At 34.9% G+C, this 18,425-nt stretch overlaps 3 protein-coding genes across 4 annotated transcripts; 1 reads left to right on the forward strand and 2 right to left on the reverse strand.

Annotated features, from left to right (window-relative positions):
* Positions 1-482: 482 nt before the first annotated feature.
* LOC107706526 (chordin-like protein 2) lies at positions 483-7,038 on the reverse strand. Its single transcript, XM_016510268.1, has 11 exons — positions 6,884-7,038; positions 6,027-6,139; positions 5,717-5,810; positions 5,466-5,611; positions 4,735-4,828; positions 4,520-4,584; positions 3,593-3,761; positions 3,299-3,487; positions 3,041-3,217; positions 2,427-2,519; positions 483-1,400 (listed from the first exon to the last, which is right to left on the reverse strand). The coding sequence occupies exons 1-11, from the start codon at positions 6,999-7,001 to the stop codon at positions 1,267-1,269; spliced, it is 1,392 nt and encodes a 463-aa protein (XP_016365754.1). The 5' UTR covers positions 7,002-7,038; the 3' UTR covers positions 483-1,266.
* Positions 7,039-7,927: 889 nt separating this feature from the next.
* On the reverse strand, positions 7,928-13,892 carry LOC107706525 (X-ray radiation resistance-associated protein 1-like). Its single transcript, XM_016510267.1, has 18 exons — positions 13,836-13,892; positions 13,592-13,708; positions 13,054-13,208; positions 12,858-12,929; positions 12,493-12,565; positions 12,229-12,326; positions 11,965-12,113; positions 11,748-11,852; positions 10,455-10,600; positions 10,310-10,356; positions 10,056-10,187; positions 9,855-9,948; positions 9,652-9,758; positions 9,304-9,561; positions 9,058-9,211; positions 8,848-8,963; positions 8,657-8,762; positions 7,928-8,164 (listed from the first exon to the last, which is right to left on the reverse strand). Exons 2-18 carry the CDS (start codon positions 13,683-13,685, stop codon positions 8,007-8,009), a joined length of 2,064 nt encoding a protein of 687 aa, XP_016365753.1. The 5' UTR covers positions 13,686-13,708; positions 13,836-13,892; the 3' UTR covers positions 7,928-8,006.
* Positions 13,893-14,143: 251 nt separating this feature from the next.
* Positions 14,144-17,238, forward strand: LOC107706460 (sialidase-3-like). Of its 2 annotated transcripts, none has more exons than XM_016510171.1 (3): positions 14,144-14,202; positions 14,663-14,895; positions 16,228-17,238. In XM_016510171.1, exons 2-3 carry the CDS (start codon positions 14,665-14,667, stop codon positions 17,188-17,190), a joined length of 1,194 nt encoding a protein of 397 aa, XP_016365657.1. In that variant the 5' UTR covers positions 14,144-14,202; positions 14,663-14,664; the 3' UTR covers positions 17,191-17,238. The 2 variants fall into 2 exon arrangements, with proteins under 2 accessions (XP_016365657.1, XP_016365658.1); XM_016510172.1 differs by lacking the exon at positions 14,144-14,202 and adding an exon at positions 14,234-14,274.
* Positions 17,239-18,425: the final 1,187 nt, after the last annotated feature.

The raw sequence follows: 18,425 nt of genomic DNA on the forward strand, positions 1-18,425 counted from the left end.
CAATTTCTTGCCTTTTCCCCACTTATGAACAACAAAGTTTCGTACATGATAAAAGCTCCTTGTGGTTTCTCGGTTTGACCGATTTGAGCATCCATAAGCAACGCAAACATTTTGAGTTTCTGCTAGCGATTCCTAGAAAGAAAAATCACTTATTGCCCTCCAGATGCATTTCGCGCCACAGCAATGACGTCATGTACAAACAACCTATTATTAGATAAAAATTTGCAATTACCTTTTTTATTTATTTTATTTATTTTGATTTAGATTTTTTTTTGGGCAAAAACAGGCTTCTATATCAAAATAACGTTTGAAAACAAGAACATAAGAACAGTCTATAAAAGAAATCTTTCAATACAATTTTATATTAGTTAGTCAGGACACCAGCCCAATATGTTTCTGATCATTTGCAATTACCTTTTTTATTTATTTTATTTTGATTTAGATTTTTTTTTTGGCAAAAACAGGCTTCTATATCAAAATAACGTTTGAAAACAAGAACATAAGAACAGTCTATAAAAGAAATCTTTCAATACAATTTTATATTAGTTAGTCAGGACACCAGCCCAATATGTTTCTGATCATTTTAAGTGCATACGAGTTATACATAATCAGATCAATACACACGCTACATACATTACAATGCAAAACATTTTCTGCATAGACGATAGGCAGAAAAATATTCTATTGAATTAAAGATGTTGGCTGCTTTGACTTTACAATAAATAGTGTATTTTTATCTTATCCATGCTACATATATGAGTAGCGTATAACTAAGAACAGTGGGGAAAAAAAAGTGGCCTACGTCAACTTTATAAAAGCATTCCGGCCAATAAGCTGTCTACATCATCCTTTGTTTTTCCTCTTATGTACATACAGTGGATGCTTGCTAAAATTACATACATCATTTCCTTTAATGATGATGATGATGATTGTTTTAAACTCGTACTTCCTTATAATTCCAGCCAAATAGCATATATTCACTCACTTTTCTCATCAAACGTGCATTTTTCAACAATGCAAGAAAAAGGACTGACCTCAAGGCCTCTGGAGAAAAAAAAACAAGGTCCCAGAAAGAATTCTGGGATGTCAAACTCATAAAGACTTGCACAAAACTGACTCATAGTAATAAACAAGATCTTTAGACTACCTGCTGCCAGCATCTGGTTTTGTACTACATGCACATTGTGTGAGTGTGGGTGTGTGTGTTCTTCTGGTAATAAAATGAGTGTCAGACTGGGATGGCACAGTGTTAGAGTGGGGAGGAGACTAAGAAGTGCAAAGACTGTCCAGTTGTTCAGGGTTTAAGTACTTCACCACTTCCTTGATCCCGTCTTCACAGCTCCTAATCTTACTCGAGTCTTTCTGCTTGTCCTCTTCTTCTTTGAACTTTCTCCAAGCGACTGTGCAAACATAAAAAGGAAAGGACAATCCAAACTGGGAAAATTTAAGTTGCATGCAGAAGTTTTACTGCAAAGGCCTGTTTCATAGCGAAGCATAAATGCATTAGGGTTTTTGAAAGTTAATTGCATCTGAATTGTATGGAAGCTTGTTTCTGCCATGGGATCAAAACATTAAAAAAAAGACTTTTTTTCACAATTCTGAGAAAATTGCGTGATATAAAGTCGGAACTGCTAGATATAAACTCGCAATTATAAGAAAAAAATAACAGTTGAGTCACAATTACCAATTTTAATCTGTGGCAGAAAAAAAAAAACAGAAATGCGAGATATAAACTCAGAAATTCGAGGAAAAATATGTCATATGTCTCATAATCGTCACAGAAAAAGTCCTATTGGGAGATATAAAACAGTTGTAATTATCTTTTTTATTTTTTATCCTGGATCGGAAATGGACTTCCATAGCATTGCATCTCTATATATATATAAAAAAAAGTGATTTCTGCGAATACTGTAATACATATGGTAAAAACCATACGGATTGCTTTAGCGTGCCGTGTCAAACAGGCCTTAGTCTGTCTGGCAATTCAGCATTTAAGCTGAAAGACAGCCAATGCACACAAAATGCATTAAGAGTGACTTGCTGAAATAGTTAGACAGAAAATTTGTAAAAAGGAAATCAAAAACCTTTCTTTACTTTTCATGTTAGCCATGTTCAATTTCCTTTGGTCTCCTTCAACTTCTCATATTTCCTGGCAGCTGTAAATACTCTAAGCTCAAATATTTAGTTTCGTCCCTAGACTCTGTGTTTTCAGGGCTGTTTTAAATCATATAGGTTGACATATAAGGAGAGGAATATGTTTAACTTTTACTCACCAAAAAAAAAAAAAGTTTTTTAAATCAAACTCAATTTTAACAAAATACACAGCTGAATGTTTAAATATGTGGTACTGTGTATCGTATGACCTTCTGTGTCTCATAAAGCAATAATTCTAAACTAATGCAAAACTAATTTAGAATGAAACATACCCTCATCTAATGTAGTCAGCAAAATGTAATTTTCCGGATGGTCTATGAGGTCTTTCTTCTGAACGTCACATGTCTCCATCAGATGCAAAACACCTGCAAAGATTAGAAGACAGTTTTGAGGTAAAAAAAAAAAAACAAGGTCAAACTTTACAATAGTCACATTTGTTAATGCTACTTCATGCATTAACTAGCATTAACAATTACCATTACATTTGTTACAGTATTTATTAATCTGTATTCTTATTAGTTAATAAAAACACAACTGTTCATTGTTAGTTTATGTTAGCTCAGGTGTGTTCAATAATATTAACAGATGCAACTTTTGATTTTAAACAACTATTAAGAAATGTTGAAATGAACATTTCAGAAGTATTTTTCATTGTTGTATGTTGATTCATTTAGTTAAAAAATGTTAACAAAAAGAACCGTATTGTTACCTTAACATTACAAAAAAAAAACATTCTAGTGCTATAATACACAACCTTATCTTGCAGCTGAGAACTGGCAAAGATTTATCAAATTGATTGATAAAATATAGGACAGTGACTAAGAATTTGGATGAAATCTGGTAAAGTGAAAGAATCTTTTCTTCTATTTTCACCCTAAACAATCACCTTCAACCGTTTTCCAGACTTGCACCTCTACTTCCGTGGCTCCTTGTCTCTCAATGGCAATCATCCGTACTTTATCTTCTGACTGAGCAGCTGATGGGGGTTCAACTTTATACACCAAGAGACTGTTATTGTCTTGAGCAATGTAACACTCCGTCCTGTTGCTCTCTGCTTTGAGCTCTGGAAACCAAGTTAAATGAAACACACTGATAAACCATGAAGTTTAAGTCATTGCAAATATAATATCACTCATATGCCTACCTGGACAAATCTTACAGCATTTCCCCTCTATCTTTATGGGATGTTGGCATGGATACTGGTTGGGACACGTGATGCGCCTGCATTCTTGAAAGCCGTCCCTGCAGGTGCACAGGATGCACTCCAAGACCTTCCCCAGCACCGGGTGCCACACGTCGCCATGAGAATACGTCTTGCCACTGTACACACAAGCTTAGACAAAGTCAGAAACCTTACATTACTTTGACAGGATATGACTTCATTGGATTTTGATGAGCAATTCTTGATATTTGGAAAGAGTGGTACATTACAGTTTACCTCTCTGATGTTTGCGCTGTAGAAGAATTTTAACAGTAGTTTCAGAAGCTCCTTTGAGGTGTAGGGTCTGTAGGTTGAGACCTCGGGGAGACCCCCGCAGTGTTGACGGCGTGGCCTTAACTGAGCGACCCCTGACCTGTTCTGCAGCACACTGATCCACAGAATGCCTCTTGTGTTTCAGGACACATAACAACAAATGTTGTAACTCTGGACTAATATATAGAGTAGCATGAATGAAACAATAAAACAACCCTGTAAAACCTGACATACTAAATAATTAAAACAAAACAAAGCAAAATCTAGTTGAGCATCATACTGTGTGTTTACATCAGGCTTTAATGGCTCATATAGTATGATATAGCAGAATATGAAGGCTCATACTCATTTTATTTAGAGGCCCAAATAAGCAAAAAAATATGCAATTTGTTGCAGCTGATGATATTTACATGGCCAAAAAGTTAGATGAAATTCTAATACAGTAGCAGACTATTTAAAAATGCTTATAAATATCAGTTGTCAAAACCAGTTGTTTTGGGGGGGCAAAACATGCAATAAAATAATGATTGAGAGATTGTATTATATTTATATTGAGAGATTGTATTATATTTGATACTCACATTAAAAAAAAAATTACGGCTAATTAGGAAAGTTGTTATAGTCCAGTAAGTGTTCCTCATTAAATATTACCAATAATATAAACGTTATTCTTACATTTACATTTAAAAAAATCTCAAAGACCACCTCAAAGACTTTTTAGAATTATATATATATTTATATATATAAACTATCAATCAGATCACACAAAGCATGTAGTAGACTGTGCAAAACAAGTCAAGTTTTGATAAAGTTTTGATCATTTAATAATTTAGAGATATCTGATACAGTGTTAAAGAGTACAGTGAGTCCTCTGAAAAATAAAATACATACAACTCCTCTGTTCAGTTGTTGTCCTCCGTCCTCAAATGATGCAGAATTGATATCAATTGCACTTTCTGTTTATTCAAAGGAGACAATGTTATTTAATCATCACAATCAGGGGTGAAATTAAAACATGAATACAGCTTGTAATATAAATTTTTTAATTGGATGCATCTCAGTAGCATTTACACCTAAAATACTTTAAATTGCACATATATTCTCACCTTTGCACACTAAGCAGCAAGTATCCGGGACTGACACTGGTGAGGAGCATGTAATGGGCTGACAGGTTTTCAATGCACAGAATATATTCCCATTCTTTAACAGAAAAGAATGAGATTTAAAAAAATATTAAGAATCAGAAATTGCTAAATTATTCAAATCAGCACCTCAGCATCAGTGCCTGACGACATGGGGGAAAGCAAGGATAAATTACTTTTTTTAAATTAATATAAAATCAGGCCAGTAAATGTCTCAATAACATATGAAACTGTGGAAGGAGACGTAACTTTTTTTACATTATGCATGGTTTTATAGATCCTAAAACCAAACATTTCTTTAAGAAGACATTATTATTTGATTTTCTTTTAATATCTATGTGTCTATAAAACTATTTAACTATATTCACTATTTTAAGGAAATAGGTAATATGGTGAGTGCATTATGTTTTATTGAGCATTATATTTCATTTTAAAAGCATAGCTTTTTATCCAAAACGACTTACACTGTATTCAAGGTACACATGGAACCCAAGAGTTTGGTATTGCTAGCGCTTCCCTCTACTGTTTGAGCTACAGAAATACTGTATTTATGCCTGCTCTGCGATGCTGTTTTTCAAAACACTTTATTATAAAGGATTTTAAACTGTTTGAGGTTAGATCCCTATGTTCAATGATGTACTATGGTGACAGCAACAATAATGATATAAAAAAAAGACTTAAATTTAAATACTTACAGAGCAAGTACACATGACACACTGGTTCGACTGACGGGATGGGAAAAGCTCATGGTTGGCAAATGTTTCCCCTGTTTGATAAGTGCTTCCATTATACCTACAGGTTTTAATGGGTGCCCGCAGACCAGCAGGAGTTCTGTGCTCATCTGTGATTATGAGAATAGCCATCAGACATTTCAAATAAGAACGTATTAGAATCATTCATATCAATTTACATAAACAATGGGAACTGGAAAAGTGTGATGTTTTACCTGCACAACGAGGGCAGCACTGCTGTGAGTTAGTCACTGGATTTTCACATCGCAGAACAGGGCATTTGATGCTGTTGCATTTCACATGACCAGACTATATGTACACCCAGATGAAAGTAGACAGAAACATTGACATATTACACATAGTATGTGGATCTGACATGTGCATGCACCTACATGACTGTATAGGAAAATTGCAACATTAAATCTTATGGGAATTCATGAATGATCACCTGTAAAAACAAAACAAAAACAATGCATATGAAAACTTTAAAAAGTCGTTTTTTAGACTTGGAAGTTGGATACGTACCTCTGTGCAAGTACAGCGCATGCAGAACATGAATCCAAAGGGCTCCAAATAGGGGTGCCAGCTATCTCCTGGCCTATACGTCTTCTCTTTAAAAGTGCAGAAAACACCTGACACTGTATGCAACACAAACATATAATCATTTGATTTTCAAGAATAGCACTAATTATAAATGTTTTTTTTTTCTATACATAAAACAGGGTTGACAGTTTTACAGTTTATTTAGCCATTTTTCTCAAAGTCATGACACTAAAAGGCACCATAACATTAAACTGTTGTCTACTACAAAAACAGGGTCTCTTACTAACGAAGCTGACAAAATACAAGATAGTGATAAAAATCATCAGAGGAAGATGATGATGGCATTATGACAGTTTATATATGTTATATATTAAGTTGTGCATCATTTTAAGGGGGAGTTATGATTATAGCATTTAACTTTTGAGACACTTTTTTTTTTAACTTTTTAATAAAAATGTTATGTTCACTGAATCCTACAAATATAGTGAGGGAGACTAATTACAACATTATTAGCAAACATGGCTGGGGAGACAAAAAAAAGGCATCCTTATGGAGAAAAAGGACGAATAAATAAATATAAATAATGGGTTTTGTTGTCTTAATGAAATGAACTATAATAATAATATCGTTGTTTACACATATTAATGAAGGACATAACAGACACCTTTTGACGCAATGACACTGAAACACTGAAAACACTGAAAGCGCCGTTATAAATGAACTTGTAATATATAACTTCATCACACAGCATTTTCAATACAATCGTTTCGCTGGCAGAATGATGCAACGAAGTGTGATGCCCATTTACCAATAAAATATTCTTTGATGGAGACACTTACTTTTTCCTGGTCGTACTGCCTCTGTTTCACCCTGAACGAAGCATCGCATTGTGACCAAAATGAAAAGATTTTTCAAGTAGGTCATTCTTTTCTTCATATTCCAGGAAACTGTGGACATGCACGATTTGTCTTCTCAAACTTCTCCGCACTTTATAACTACGACAGTCTGTGGGAGTTTCTGTAGCGCTTCTAGGTTTTTATCTAAAGCGCCTCCTACAGGAAAACCAACTTGCTCGTTGTGTTGTACAAACATTATTTTAGAAACATTACCAAAAAAAAAAGAAAAAAAGAAAAAGAAAAAAAGAAAAGAAATAATCAGTTATGGAAAATGTGAACTGCTTCAAGCTCATCAAATCTGATATTATTCTGATATATGTTTATTTAGAAAAATGTTTTATATAAAAAGTAATTTAAAAAAAATTGTGTGTAATATTGACAGTAGGCTAGTTAAAAAATACTCATTGAGTTGCTGCTGCACGGTATCAGTATATGGACTTAAGCACATGAAATTTGATATTATGCTGATATATATATTTAACAATAGCTATTTTATGTAATAAAAAAAGCTTTTATGTAAGGCAAGGCAAGTTTATTTATATAGCACATTTCATACACAATGGTAATTCATCAAAACTTAAAGCTAAAATAAACCATAATGCTAAAATATTTCAGGTAAAATTTGTAAATTTTTGCTCACGTTTTTCCCAAGCTGACCAAAAAACATCACATAGGCTATTTAATTGGGTCAGAAATACTCAAAAGTTGTTATAAAAACTGTTGTCATATTTAAAAAAAAAAATGATAAAGTGATTTTAAAAATCATTTGGATGGATGAATGAGTGACCAAATTTTGATGTGAAAAGGTCTTTGAGGCAATCCCTCAGGGAATATACCGTTAATTTCAGAGAAGAATGTGAGGCCCATCTAGATATATAAGCTCTCAGCACATGATGAAAATAAATTTATTGCAAACTCAATATATCTGACAGCAATGACATATACTGTTTATTTGTAATCAACACAAAGATCACACAATTTGTCACCCTCTCTCCAATATCTTAATAGTGTTTTATTGCAAACTAAGACTAACTCATTCATGTAAAAGCAGAAAGTAAAGCACCTGTTAGTTTAGATTATACATAATCTTAGTCTCAATCTGTGCTGCCTGTTCCACTCTTTTCAGATAAGCCGTCCTGTACTTCCTTTTCATGTCCTTCAGTAGCGTCAGCGCTTCCTCGTATTCTCTCTTACAAATACCATTCCCTCCTTCCAGTACATTATCTGGATAGACAACATATAAAAGTGCATTTAATTAATATCATTCTATGAGCAATGATGTGTTTAATATCAGAAATATCTATTCATATTAGTTTGAATAGTAGTTTGGAGGTTTTCCTAGATGGCATATCCAAAATCATTCCATTGAAGTTCATGCATGTAGCGCAGTCCTACACACTAGCAATCTGTTAAGTGTTGAAATAATAGAGGAACAGCTGCAAAGCCAAATAGAGCATTTCAAAGTAAACAGTGCTGAACAATCATTATAACATCTCTGTAGTGTGCTTGTTAGTTGACCTGTAAAACATGCTAGATTGTGCTAGTTGATGAAATTTATTTGCTGCTCAGTTGGAAAATATTTCCTGCTGGAATAGCATCACTAGGCTTGACTTCCTTAATTACACTGGATTCCATCACGGTTTTGTCATTTTAATAAATAAGTGACTACATATATTTCAAAGCCTGCCATAAAATGACAAAGGAAGTATTCGTTACCTAATGGAACTTTGCTTATTGTTTTCACCTCCTTTATTTGGGCGAGAAGTTCTTCAACTTTTTCTTCCTTCGACTTCTTTGGTCCCAAAGGAGGCAAATTTTTAATCTGTGAGAAGAATGTTTCTGTCATGTTATTAAAAACAGATGTTGGGTTTTCGTGCTGAATGCACGGTATATAACTGATGTATGACCTTTTTCTCTCTTTCGGTGTACGGCTTCTGTGGAAGGTCCAGATTTGCTTTAGAATCTCTATATACAAGCAGGTTCTTGAGCATGTGCTCCAAAACACTAACGGCTTGTTGAATTCCTGTGGCGAGAGAAATCAACGACAACACGAACAAACAAACGGCATTGAATCAAACAAAGCAAGAGGTCACAACAGAGTTTAGGAAAGTTCTTACCAGAAAACTCAGGCATTTCTAGCTCAGGTGTGTCATCAAGTAAGATTTCATAACCAATCAGTTTTTCTGGACATGCTTTGCTGCCTTTTTCCAGTTCGGTTTCCTTTGAATCATCTGGATCTTCTTGGTATTCAGATTCATTTAAGCCATTAATCTGGAAAATCAAATCAAACAAAAGTTTTCTAACATACATATCATACAAGTCTTGATATGTAGACTTCTAGTTTTTAGGTGCAATAAAATTACCTCTGTCACAAAGAACGGCTCTGCATTTTGATTCGTCTCAAAGAATATGTCTGCACTTGTCAAGTCAAAATGCTCCTGGCCTATGTCAATGTCTTCCTCGTCATCAATGCTTGTTTGAGACGAGAAGCCAAATACATGAGTTAACCCATACTCTAAGGGTAGAGGATTATCTTGTCCAGTACATTTCTTGGAGAAGAGCGTTTCTGTAGCATGTTGATTTGCCGTGATCGAAGGAAATTTTGGAAGTGTGGGTTTCACCTGAAAGTTTAAGTAGAAGGTAAATTGCTTCTGAAAGGATTTACTTTAAAAATATTAAGTGCTAAATCCAAACTTGTGCATTTGTGCCACCTTTCTTCTAGGGAGTATATGTCGCTTAATGAGATTAGTTGTTTTTTTGCGTGTTATCTTAATACCCAGCTTGTCTTGAAGAAAACAGGTCAGCATTGGTGGATCACCTGTATCGAAAAACACAAAAAGATGTGCATTTTTTTGTCAGATTTAGTTGATTTAATGCACTAACAATGAGCCTGCCTGAGGATGTGTGAGCTTACCACTTCTCTGTGTTGTCAAGGGGTTTGAGTGAATAACAAGCTCACTGAGCTTTGGAAACAATGCCACGGGCAACAATGCCTCTTCCTCAGCTATCTAGAGGAAAGAAGTGGCAAATAGCTCTGCTGTCAATGACTTCATTCAGCTGTCTATGTTTGTAGCACATCAAAAGCCCTTTAACTGCCAGCAGGCAATACACAGACCTCATTGTTGGCCAAATTCAGATTACAAAGTTCTGGAAAAGGTAGACGAAGACCCTGAGCGCATCCAACCTCCTTTCTCTGATGATAGTATTGTAAGGGACCAGAATGCATTTCGAGACATGCTTTGTCCTCCTATTTGAGAAGCAAGTTAGACTGTAAAATGCTGATAAATATCTCTGATAAATAAATATATATTTTTTAATTGATATGATGTTTGTAAACAGGAGAATAAAAAATAAGAGAGAAAATCCTACTTTCAATATTTTTTCTGTTTTTTGCTGGCTCATTGTGATATCAGAGTCTATCTGGCAGAGAAAGTAAATAAATGAACATGTAAACAACTTGTTTTCCAACTTAAAATTGGTCTTATTTAAAAAAAAAAAAATTTAATATACTAACACTTTGTCCTCTCGTCATTCACTGTGTTCACATTCTGTCCGATGCTCTGTGGCATAATGCCTTTCTGGGCATCTTGTAATGTTGCCATCTGTTCTAAGAATGGGACTCCTGAGATGTAATTTCCTTGTAAGTTGAGATGACGAAGTCTAAATGCACAATAAAGTTAAATAAGAAAAAAAAATTAAAAGAGAATGAAAGAATAATTTGTGCAGTTTCTTAAAAATAAAATTTCCAATGTAAATTGCCTGTTTGCATTTTCCTCATTTATTAGTTTATAATTTATGACTTCAATTTTCTAAAAACAAAACAGGGCCATTTAATCACTACACATTAATGTTTACAACACTAAGGCTACAGCATTGTTTTGTTTAAAAAAATTAAAGGGGTCATATGATGCTGCTAAAAAGAACATTATTTTGTGTATTTGGTGTAATGAAATGTGTTTATGTGGTTTAAAGTTAAAAAAACACATTATTTTCCACATACTGTACATTATTGTTTCTCCTCTATGCCCCGCCTTGTCGATGTTTACAAAGCTCATCGGTCTGAAAAAAGCGAGGTGTGCTGACGGTCTAGGTGGCGTTAGAAAAAGTAGGTTTTTAAAGAAAATCAAAATGACAGACAGGAAGTTTGGCTGACTATGGCAACATTGGTATCGCTGTTCTCAGCATGACCCAAGGAATCTATTAATACCAGTCAACAATACTACAGCGAGAATAAAAGTTATGCCTTCTTTCTTTGCGTGAACATTTGGGCTGTGTTATGCAAATCTTCCCACATCGTGACGTAGGTATGTGGGGGCGTGTTAGAACGAGCCGTTTTAGGTAGGCGTGGTTAACTCTTAACTTTTATAAAGAATATCTCTTTGGCTTTGAGACTTTAGTCTTTGCAACTTTACAGATCTTCTTTATGCACCAAGAGCTTGTAACACTTCAAAGAGAAAGGAAAAATTGAAATCGCATCATATGACCCCTTTAAAAGAACATTTTGTGGCTGTGCCTCAAGAGGGCAGTCTATACCAAGAAGACTTGATAGACCACCAAATGTTACTCGTAACTGCTTGTAATGACTGCACCTTTTGTGCAGAAAACTAAAATTTGTATTCATACATGCATAAATAAGATGTTTATGTCTAAGATTCCATTTAAGCACCTGTAAGCCACATGAAATGCAGGCCTAGTGAGCTAATCTATCTTGTTAAAAGTGACTTTTATGTTATATGACTGAAATTCCTTTAAACATTCCACAAATGCCAGAGAAAACTATTTCTCTATATAAAAAAAGCTTACTTACCTCTTTAAGTTAGCGAGGCTCATAAACACTCCTGGAGAAGATAATTTGTTGTCATCAAGCATCAATACCTCCAGAGTTTGAAATAGTGAGACACCTTGTTCTGTGCTGTTGAAAAAGAAAAGATTATATGATACAGACACTGAAAACTACAGTGAAATCTATGCACTATGGATTCTACATTTTGTCTTGTGAAGGAACTACAGTAGTAAACATTTACTTTTCTCCAGGGCAGGTACAAGGTCCAGCCATATTGAGTGGAAGCATCTGCAGTTGGTTTCCAGTCAGATGGAGCACCTTCAGATGTGGTAACAGGCCTACATTTAATATACTTTCTCCTGTTAAGTTATTGAAGGATAAATCCAACACCTGAAACAAATGAACAATGTCAAACTTCTTTGATCATCACAATATTCTCAATGACGTCTGCTTTAAGTCTTCAAGGTTGAAATATGATCACATCCCAGTATTCAAGCAAACTCACCTCCAATTTCTGGAACTCTTCAGCATGAATTTCCAAATCATGGAGACTGTTCAATGACAGCTCCAATTCCCTCAGTGCAGGAAACCTGGCAAAGGGTTCTTGAAACAAATTATATAAGAATATATTTTGTATGCAAACTATTTCGACTATAAATGTCAAATATAGTCTATATATAGTATATATAGTATAAATATATATATATATATATATATATATATATATACAAAATGTAAATAATATAAAACGTACAAAATATTGTATTACCTAAAGTTAAATGGTTATCAGAAGCATTTATGTATGCAGTGTTATCAAATTGTTCCAAACCCTCAAGTTTGACCTGTTTAAAAAAAGAAAAATGCTTCTGTGATGTAATGGCAAATGTTTTTTTTTTAATTATTATATTTAATTAATTTATTAATTTATTTATTTACAGAAATAGATTAAAATAAGTAATTATATTGTAGAAATCTATATGTTTGGTAAAATAAGTCAAACATGGCTACATTGAGAAACATTTGATTTAAAAACATTTTTTTAAACATTTTATTTCATCTTGAGGCCTCCTGTTGAGAACCACTGGGTTAATCTAACAAACTAACTTTAAACAATGTTTTTGCTACGGGGCTTACCGTTTGCAAATGCTGGCCACTGATGTTAACAGAACAGAGGTCAGAGGGCTTATCCACACAATGCAATGTAAGCTGAAGTATTGTGGAAGTGTTTGCGTGTATGTTCAATAAAGAATATTAAAAGAGAAATTGAACATCAATGTCACATTTTAAACAAATGAATGAATTAACAGACAAATTTAATAAGCATTCTTACAAAAAGTTGAGCATCTAAAGTGTTGCTAGCACTCTCTGGTCGTCTCTGTTCATGTTTCCCAGAGTGCACTTCAAAACGTGATCCTGAAATGTTTTTCCTTTTTGATGTCCTCTCTTCCAAAGTATTTCTGTTTGCTACAAGCCAGTGTCCAGCCCCTTGAAAAATTAATAATATTACAGCGGACCGTTCAATAATTTCAGCTGTATTATTTGTATTTTTTTTAAATGTTAAGAGTTTATAGGCATGTTTTTCCACAATAGTCAGTAAGACTGTTTAAAGAAATTAACACTTTTATTCAGCAAGGATGCATTCAACTGATCAAGTGATGTTAGTGACGTTAGAATCTATTATTTCAAATTAATAGAATGCTGCTAGAATACTGAAAAAAAGTACTATAATGAGGAAACAAAAATATTAAGCAGCACAAATATTTTCAACATTGATACTAATAAGAAATGTTTCTTGAGCACCAAATCAGCATATTAGAAGGATTTGTGAAGGATCATGTGAACTTTGTCATCACAGGAATAAAAATCACCTTCGTTTCTTGGATGAAAAAATGATCTTACTGGGAAACAGTTTGAAGGGTAACTTTGTCCATTGTCCAGTTTGTAAATCCCCAGTCCTGTCATTTCTTTCAGGGAGCCTTTACCTCCTAGACAACATTAAATTGGGAGCAATAACAACACACACACACACACACAATAGAATACATACCAAATAAACCGTTAACCACAAACGTTAAGATAAAGTACTTTAGTAACTCTAGAAAAGTAACTTACATTAAATTGGAACCACCGAGCCTCTTCTACTATGCGCTCTGTCTCGAATATTTTTTTTACAAACAAGACATGTCTGTCTTGCATGGTATCCTAGCAACCGCAGTTACGCGATATGGTAAATGTAGTATTTATACCACGTTTACTGATTCTTTTGAGATTTTAACTCAATGAATACAATTTGAAAAATTATAAATTAATTTGAAAAAGGTACAGTTTAATTAATATAAGTGAATGAAATAAGTGTACAGGGTCCTTGTTAGTTCCGAACTACATTTCCCACAATGCACTGAATTAGTTTCCGCCTTCGTCTTTCTCAGCTGTCTGCAGTGGAGGAAGCTGGAGACGGAGAGCCGCATCACACAGTACTGTACGTTTAAACCATAGACTGTTTAAACCGAATATTACACGTTATATGGAACGTGAAGTGATTGTTTGTATTGTCAGTTTTTGTCTTAATATCTTTAATTAAAAAAGATATTATTGGCGCCGTATCAGTTGATTATGTATGTCTATCTATACCGTGTGGGATCAGGACGTTTTAAGTCTTTTTAATGAGTTTATATGATTTATATTTTATATTTATTTTATACTTTTATTTATTATTAAATAACAGCAGGGACAGTATTTTCTGAAGACGTCTCTAGATATCTGTGCATGAAAATGCCTCAAGTTCAAAGTCCACTTCATTTCATGTCATATACAGTACCCACATATGTTTACCTAATTTCAGAGGCGGACAAAGTACTCAACTCCATTACTTGAGTGAAAGTACAGATACTGCTGGTCAAATATATACTGTCCACCTCTGCCTAATTTTGTTTTTCTAGGAATGATTGGCAGCATGGCATCAATAAGCCACCCAGAAGCCCAGCACGCCCTGCCTGCACGAACAGCATTATTCCAACAGAAGGATGGTAAAACATATAGGATTCCTGCTCTAATCTACATCTGTGATGGTCAGACTTTCCTTGCCTTTGCTGAAGAGCGCAGCACTCCACGTGACAGTGATGCAAAAGTGTTGGTCATGAGGAGAGGATCACTGCAAAATGGATCCCTTCAAGTAATTTCCTTTTTTTCATATATTATGTTTTATTATTTATCAGTATATCTGTAGTTTACAAGATACACTACAGTTAAAATTTTTGTGGTCACTACTATTTTTTTTATAATTTTTTAAAGAAGTTAAAGGGGTCATATGATGCTGCTAAAAAGAACATTATTTTGTGTATTTGGTGTAATTAAATGTGTTTATGCGGTTTAAGGTTAAACTCGCTTTAAATATATAAAATAAAAAAATCTCTTTAAATATAAAAGACGTACTTACATTCTTTGAGTCAGAACAGCCGGCATTGTAGTCTACTCTCCCAGGATCAGGAAACGGTCCCAGGATCAGTAAACAGTCCTCCATAAAATGTGCTGGACACATCTGAATATTTGGGTTGAAGTGTTCTGGAACAGTGTTGTAAATACAACTTAACCACTGATTTCTAGTCGTGTCCTCTTTTGGAAGACCAAACAAAGTAGTTTCGCTTTCACAACGAAACACAGCGTCACACACGGCGGCCTAGAGTGAGCAGAGGCCGGGGGCTAGAGTGAGGAACGGCCGAAGGGCTAGAGTGAGCAGAGGCAGCGGGCTTGAGAACGGCGTGGCCGGCGGATTCGTTATGCAAATCTTCCCACATAGTGATGTAGGTATGTGGGGGCGTGTTAGAACGAGATGTTTTAGGTAGGCGTGGCTGACTCTTAACTTTTATAAAGAATATCTCTTTGGATTTGAGACTTTAGTCTTTGCAACTTTACAGATCGTCTTTATGCACCAAGAGCTTGTGACACTCCAAAGAGAAAGGAAAAATTGAAATCGCATCATATGACCCCTTTAATATTCCTATTCAGCAAGGATGCATTAAATTGTTCAAAAGTGACAGAAAATACTTTTTATTTCAAATAATTGTTGTTCTTTTGAACTTTTTATTCATCACTGAAAACAATCTATCAGTATTTCCAAAAAACATTATGCAGCACAACTGCTTTCAACATTGATAATAATAATAAATGTTTATTGCGCACCAATTCAGCATACTAGAATAATATCTAAAGGTCTTGTGACACTGAAGACTGGAGTAATGACTGCTGAAAATTCAGCTTTGCCATCACAGGAATGAATTGTATTTTTAAATATATTAAAATAGAAAACAGTTATTTTAAATGATAATAATATTTTATAATATTACTGTTTTTACTGTATTTTTGATCAGATAAATGCAGCCTTGGTTAGCATATAAACTTCAAAAACATTTAAAAAAATCGTACTGACCACAAACTTTTTAACAATAGTGTATAATTTTATAATTCAACATTTATACACAATTGAATTAATTGTCATTGTTTTCAGTGGTCTCCTGCTCAAACACTCTCTTCTGCATGTTTGCCGGATCATCGCACCATGAATCCTTGTCCAGTCTATGAGAGGAAATCCAAAACCATCTATCTGTTCTTTGTCTGCATATTGGGCAATACCACAGAGTATCACCAGATTGCTACGGGTAGAAACCAAGCACGGCTGTGTTACGTCACTAGTACAGACTATGGCCAAAACTGGAGCAAGTTAACAGATTTAACAAATATTGTTGGAGATGAGATTTGCAACTGGGCTACTTTTGCAGTTGGACCAGGACATGGTATTCAGATGAAAAATGGAAGACTAATCATTCCAGCTTATGTTTATTACATACATTGTAGGTGTTTTGCTTTTCATTTTCCACTCATAGTCAGGCCTCATGCTTTAGCGTTCTATAGTGATGACTGTGGTGACACCTGGCAGATGGGAGAAAAAATCCCAATGAAATCCTGCGAATGTGAGATGGCTGAGATCATAGACCACGCTGATGGGAGTCATTTGTACTGCAACGCCCGTAGTACATGTGGCCACAGAGTGGAGGCTTTAAGTGAGAGCAGCGGGGCAGCTTTTGGCAACCCTCATGTTGCTCAGAAACTTGTGGAGCCCCATCATGGCTGCCAGGGTAGCGTGTTGAGCTTCCCTGTGCCCGAGCCATTGGATGAAGTGGAGAAGAGCCCAAATGATTGCTTGACACAGTCAGACACAAAAACGTGGTTACTCTATTCCCATCCAACTAGTAAAAAGAAAAGGAAGGATCTTGGAGTTTACTTGAATAAATCACCCTTAAAAACTTCTGGTTGGGGCCAACCATGGATCATCCATAAGGGTCCCAGTGGATATTCAGATTTGACACAGTGTGAGGAGCGATTTGCCTGCCTCATGGAGTGTGGAGAGAAAAGTGAGATTGAGGAAATAGCCTTTGTGGAATTTAAACTCAGCAATTTATTGTGCACTTGAAATGATAAAAGTACTTCCTATGGCAAGTTTTAAATGAATAATTCACCCCAAAATGAAAATTTGCCTAAACTTTGTTCATCATCAAGCCATCCAAGATATAAATGAGTTTGTTTCTTCATCTGAACAAATTTGGAGAAATGTAGCTTAATATCAACTTGTTCACCAATGGATCCTTCAGTGAATTTGTGCCGTGAGAATGAGAGTTCAAACAGCTTATTTAAAAAAATAATTCAAAAGTTATCCACACCACTCCAGTCCATCAATTATTATCTTGTGACGCGAAAAGCTGTGTTTGTAATAAACAAATCCTTCATTAAGATGTTTTTAACTTGAAACCATTGAATCAGTCCTCTTTACTGAATCAGACGAGAAATTTACTTGCAATGTTTACAAGAACAATTCTAAATAATTATTTAATAAATAAATATTTCATCAGCGGTTTGGACTCTCATTCTGACGGCATCCATTCACTGCAGAGGATCCATTGGTGAAAAATGTGTGTAATGCTAAATTTATCTGAATCTGTTGCAATGAAGAAACAAGCTCATCTACATCTTGAGGGCGAGGGTGAGTAAATTTTCTGCAAATGTAATTTTTGGGTGAACTAGTCCTTTAACGTTTGCTTCTGGGTTAGATTTGCTTCTTTCTACTGGATACAAAACAAAAAAAAAACGGTGACAAAATAGCTGTATTTTGAATTCAGATAAATTTATCTGAGGTGAAGTCCCAGCATCTCTTGAAATCATGAAACTGTTATGGCTTAAAAAATTAAGCAGTTAATGTGATAATTAAATCATGACTAGGGATGCAGCGATTAACCGGTTTCACAATTAACCGCGCTTTAAAATGTCACAGTTAATTAATCGTAAAGGCTCCGCTACACCGAGTGTTTCTGTTGCACGGAACGGAACAGTTGCAACTTGCACAAAACTAAAACAAAGTTACACTAGCGGTGCACCATCTTAAAATGCTGTGCTTATCAGAGACACGGAGGCTACTACACACACTAGATGAACTATGACAGAGGAACCAAACAGCGATCCTTTATTTCCACCAGAGAAATGCCGATAGTGAAAAGTCGATAGTGTGGGACAATTTTGGGTACACCAAGAATGACCAGGGTGTCATTTAAATATTGCCGTAAAAACTGCTGCTAAAGAGCGAATACACGGCTTTAAACTATTTTAATGCAAGACTGACGCGAAGCTGCGGCTCGTTAGCTCAGTATTCTGCCC

Source organism: Sinocyclocheilus rhinocerous, unplaced genomic scaffold, assembly GCF_001515625.1.
Source record: "Sinocyclocheilus rhinocerous isolate Xijiao unplaced genomic scaffold, SAMN03320098_v1.1 scaffold1405, whole genome shotgun sequence".
Taxonomy (NCBI): domain Eukaryota; kingdom Metazoa; phylum Chordata; class Actinopteri; order Cypriniformes; family Cyprinidae; genus Sinocyclocheilus; species Sinocyclocheilus rhinocerous.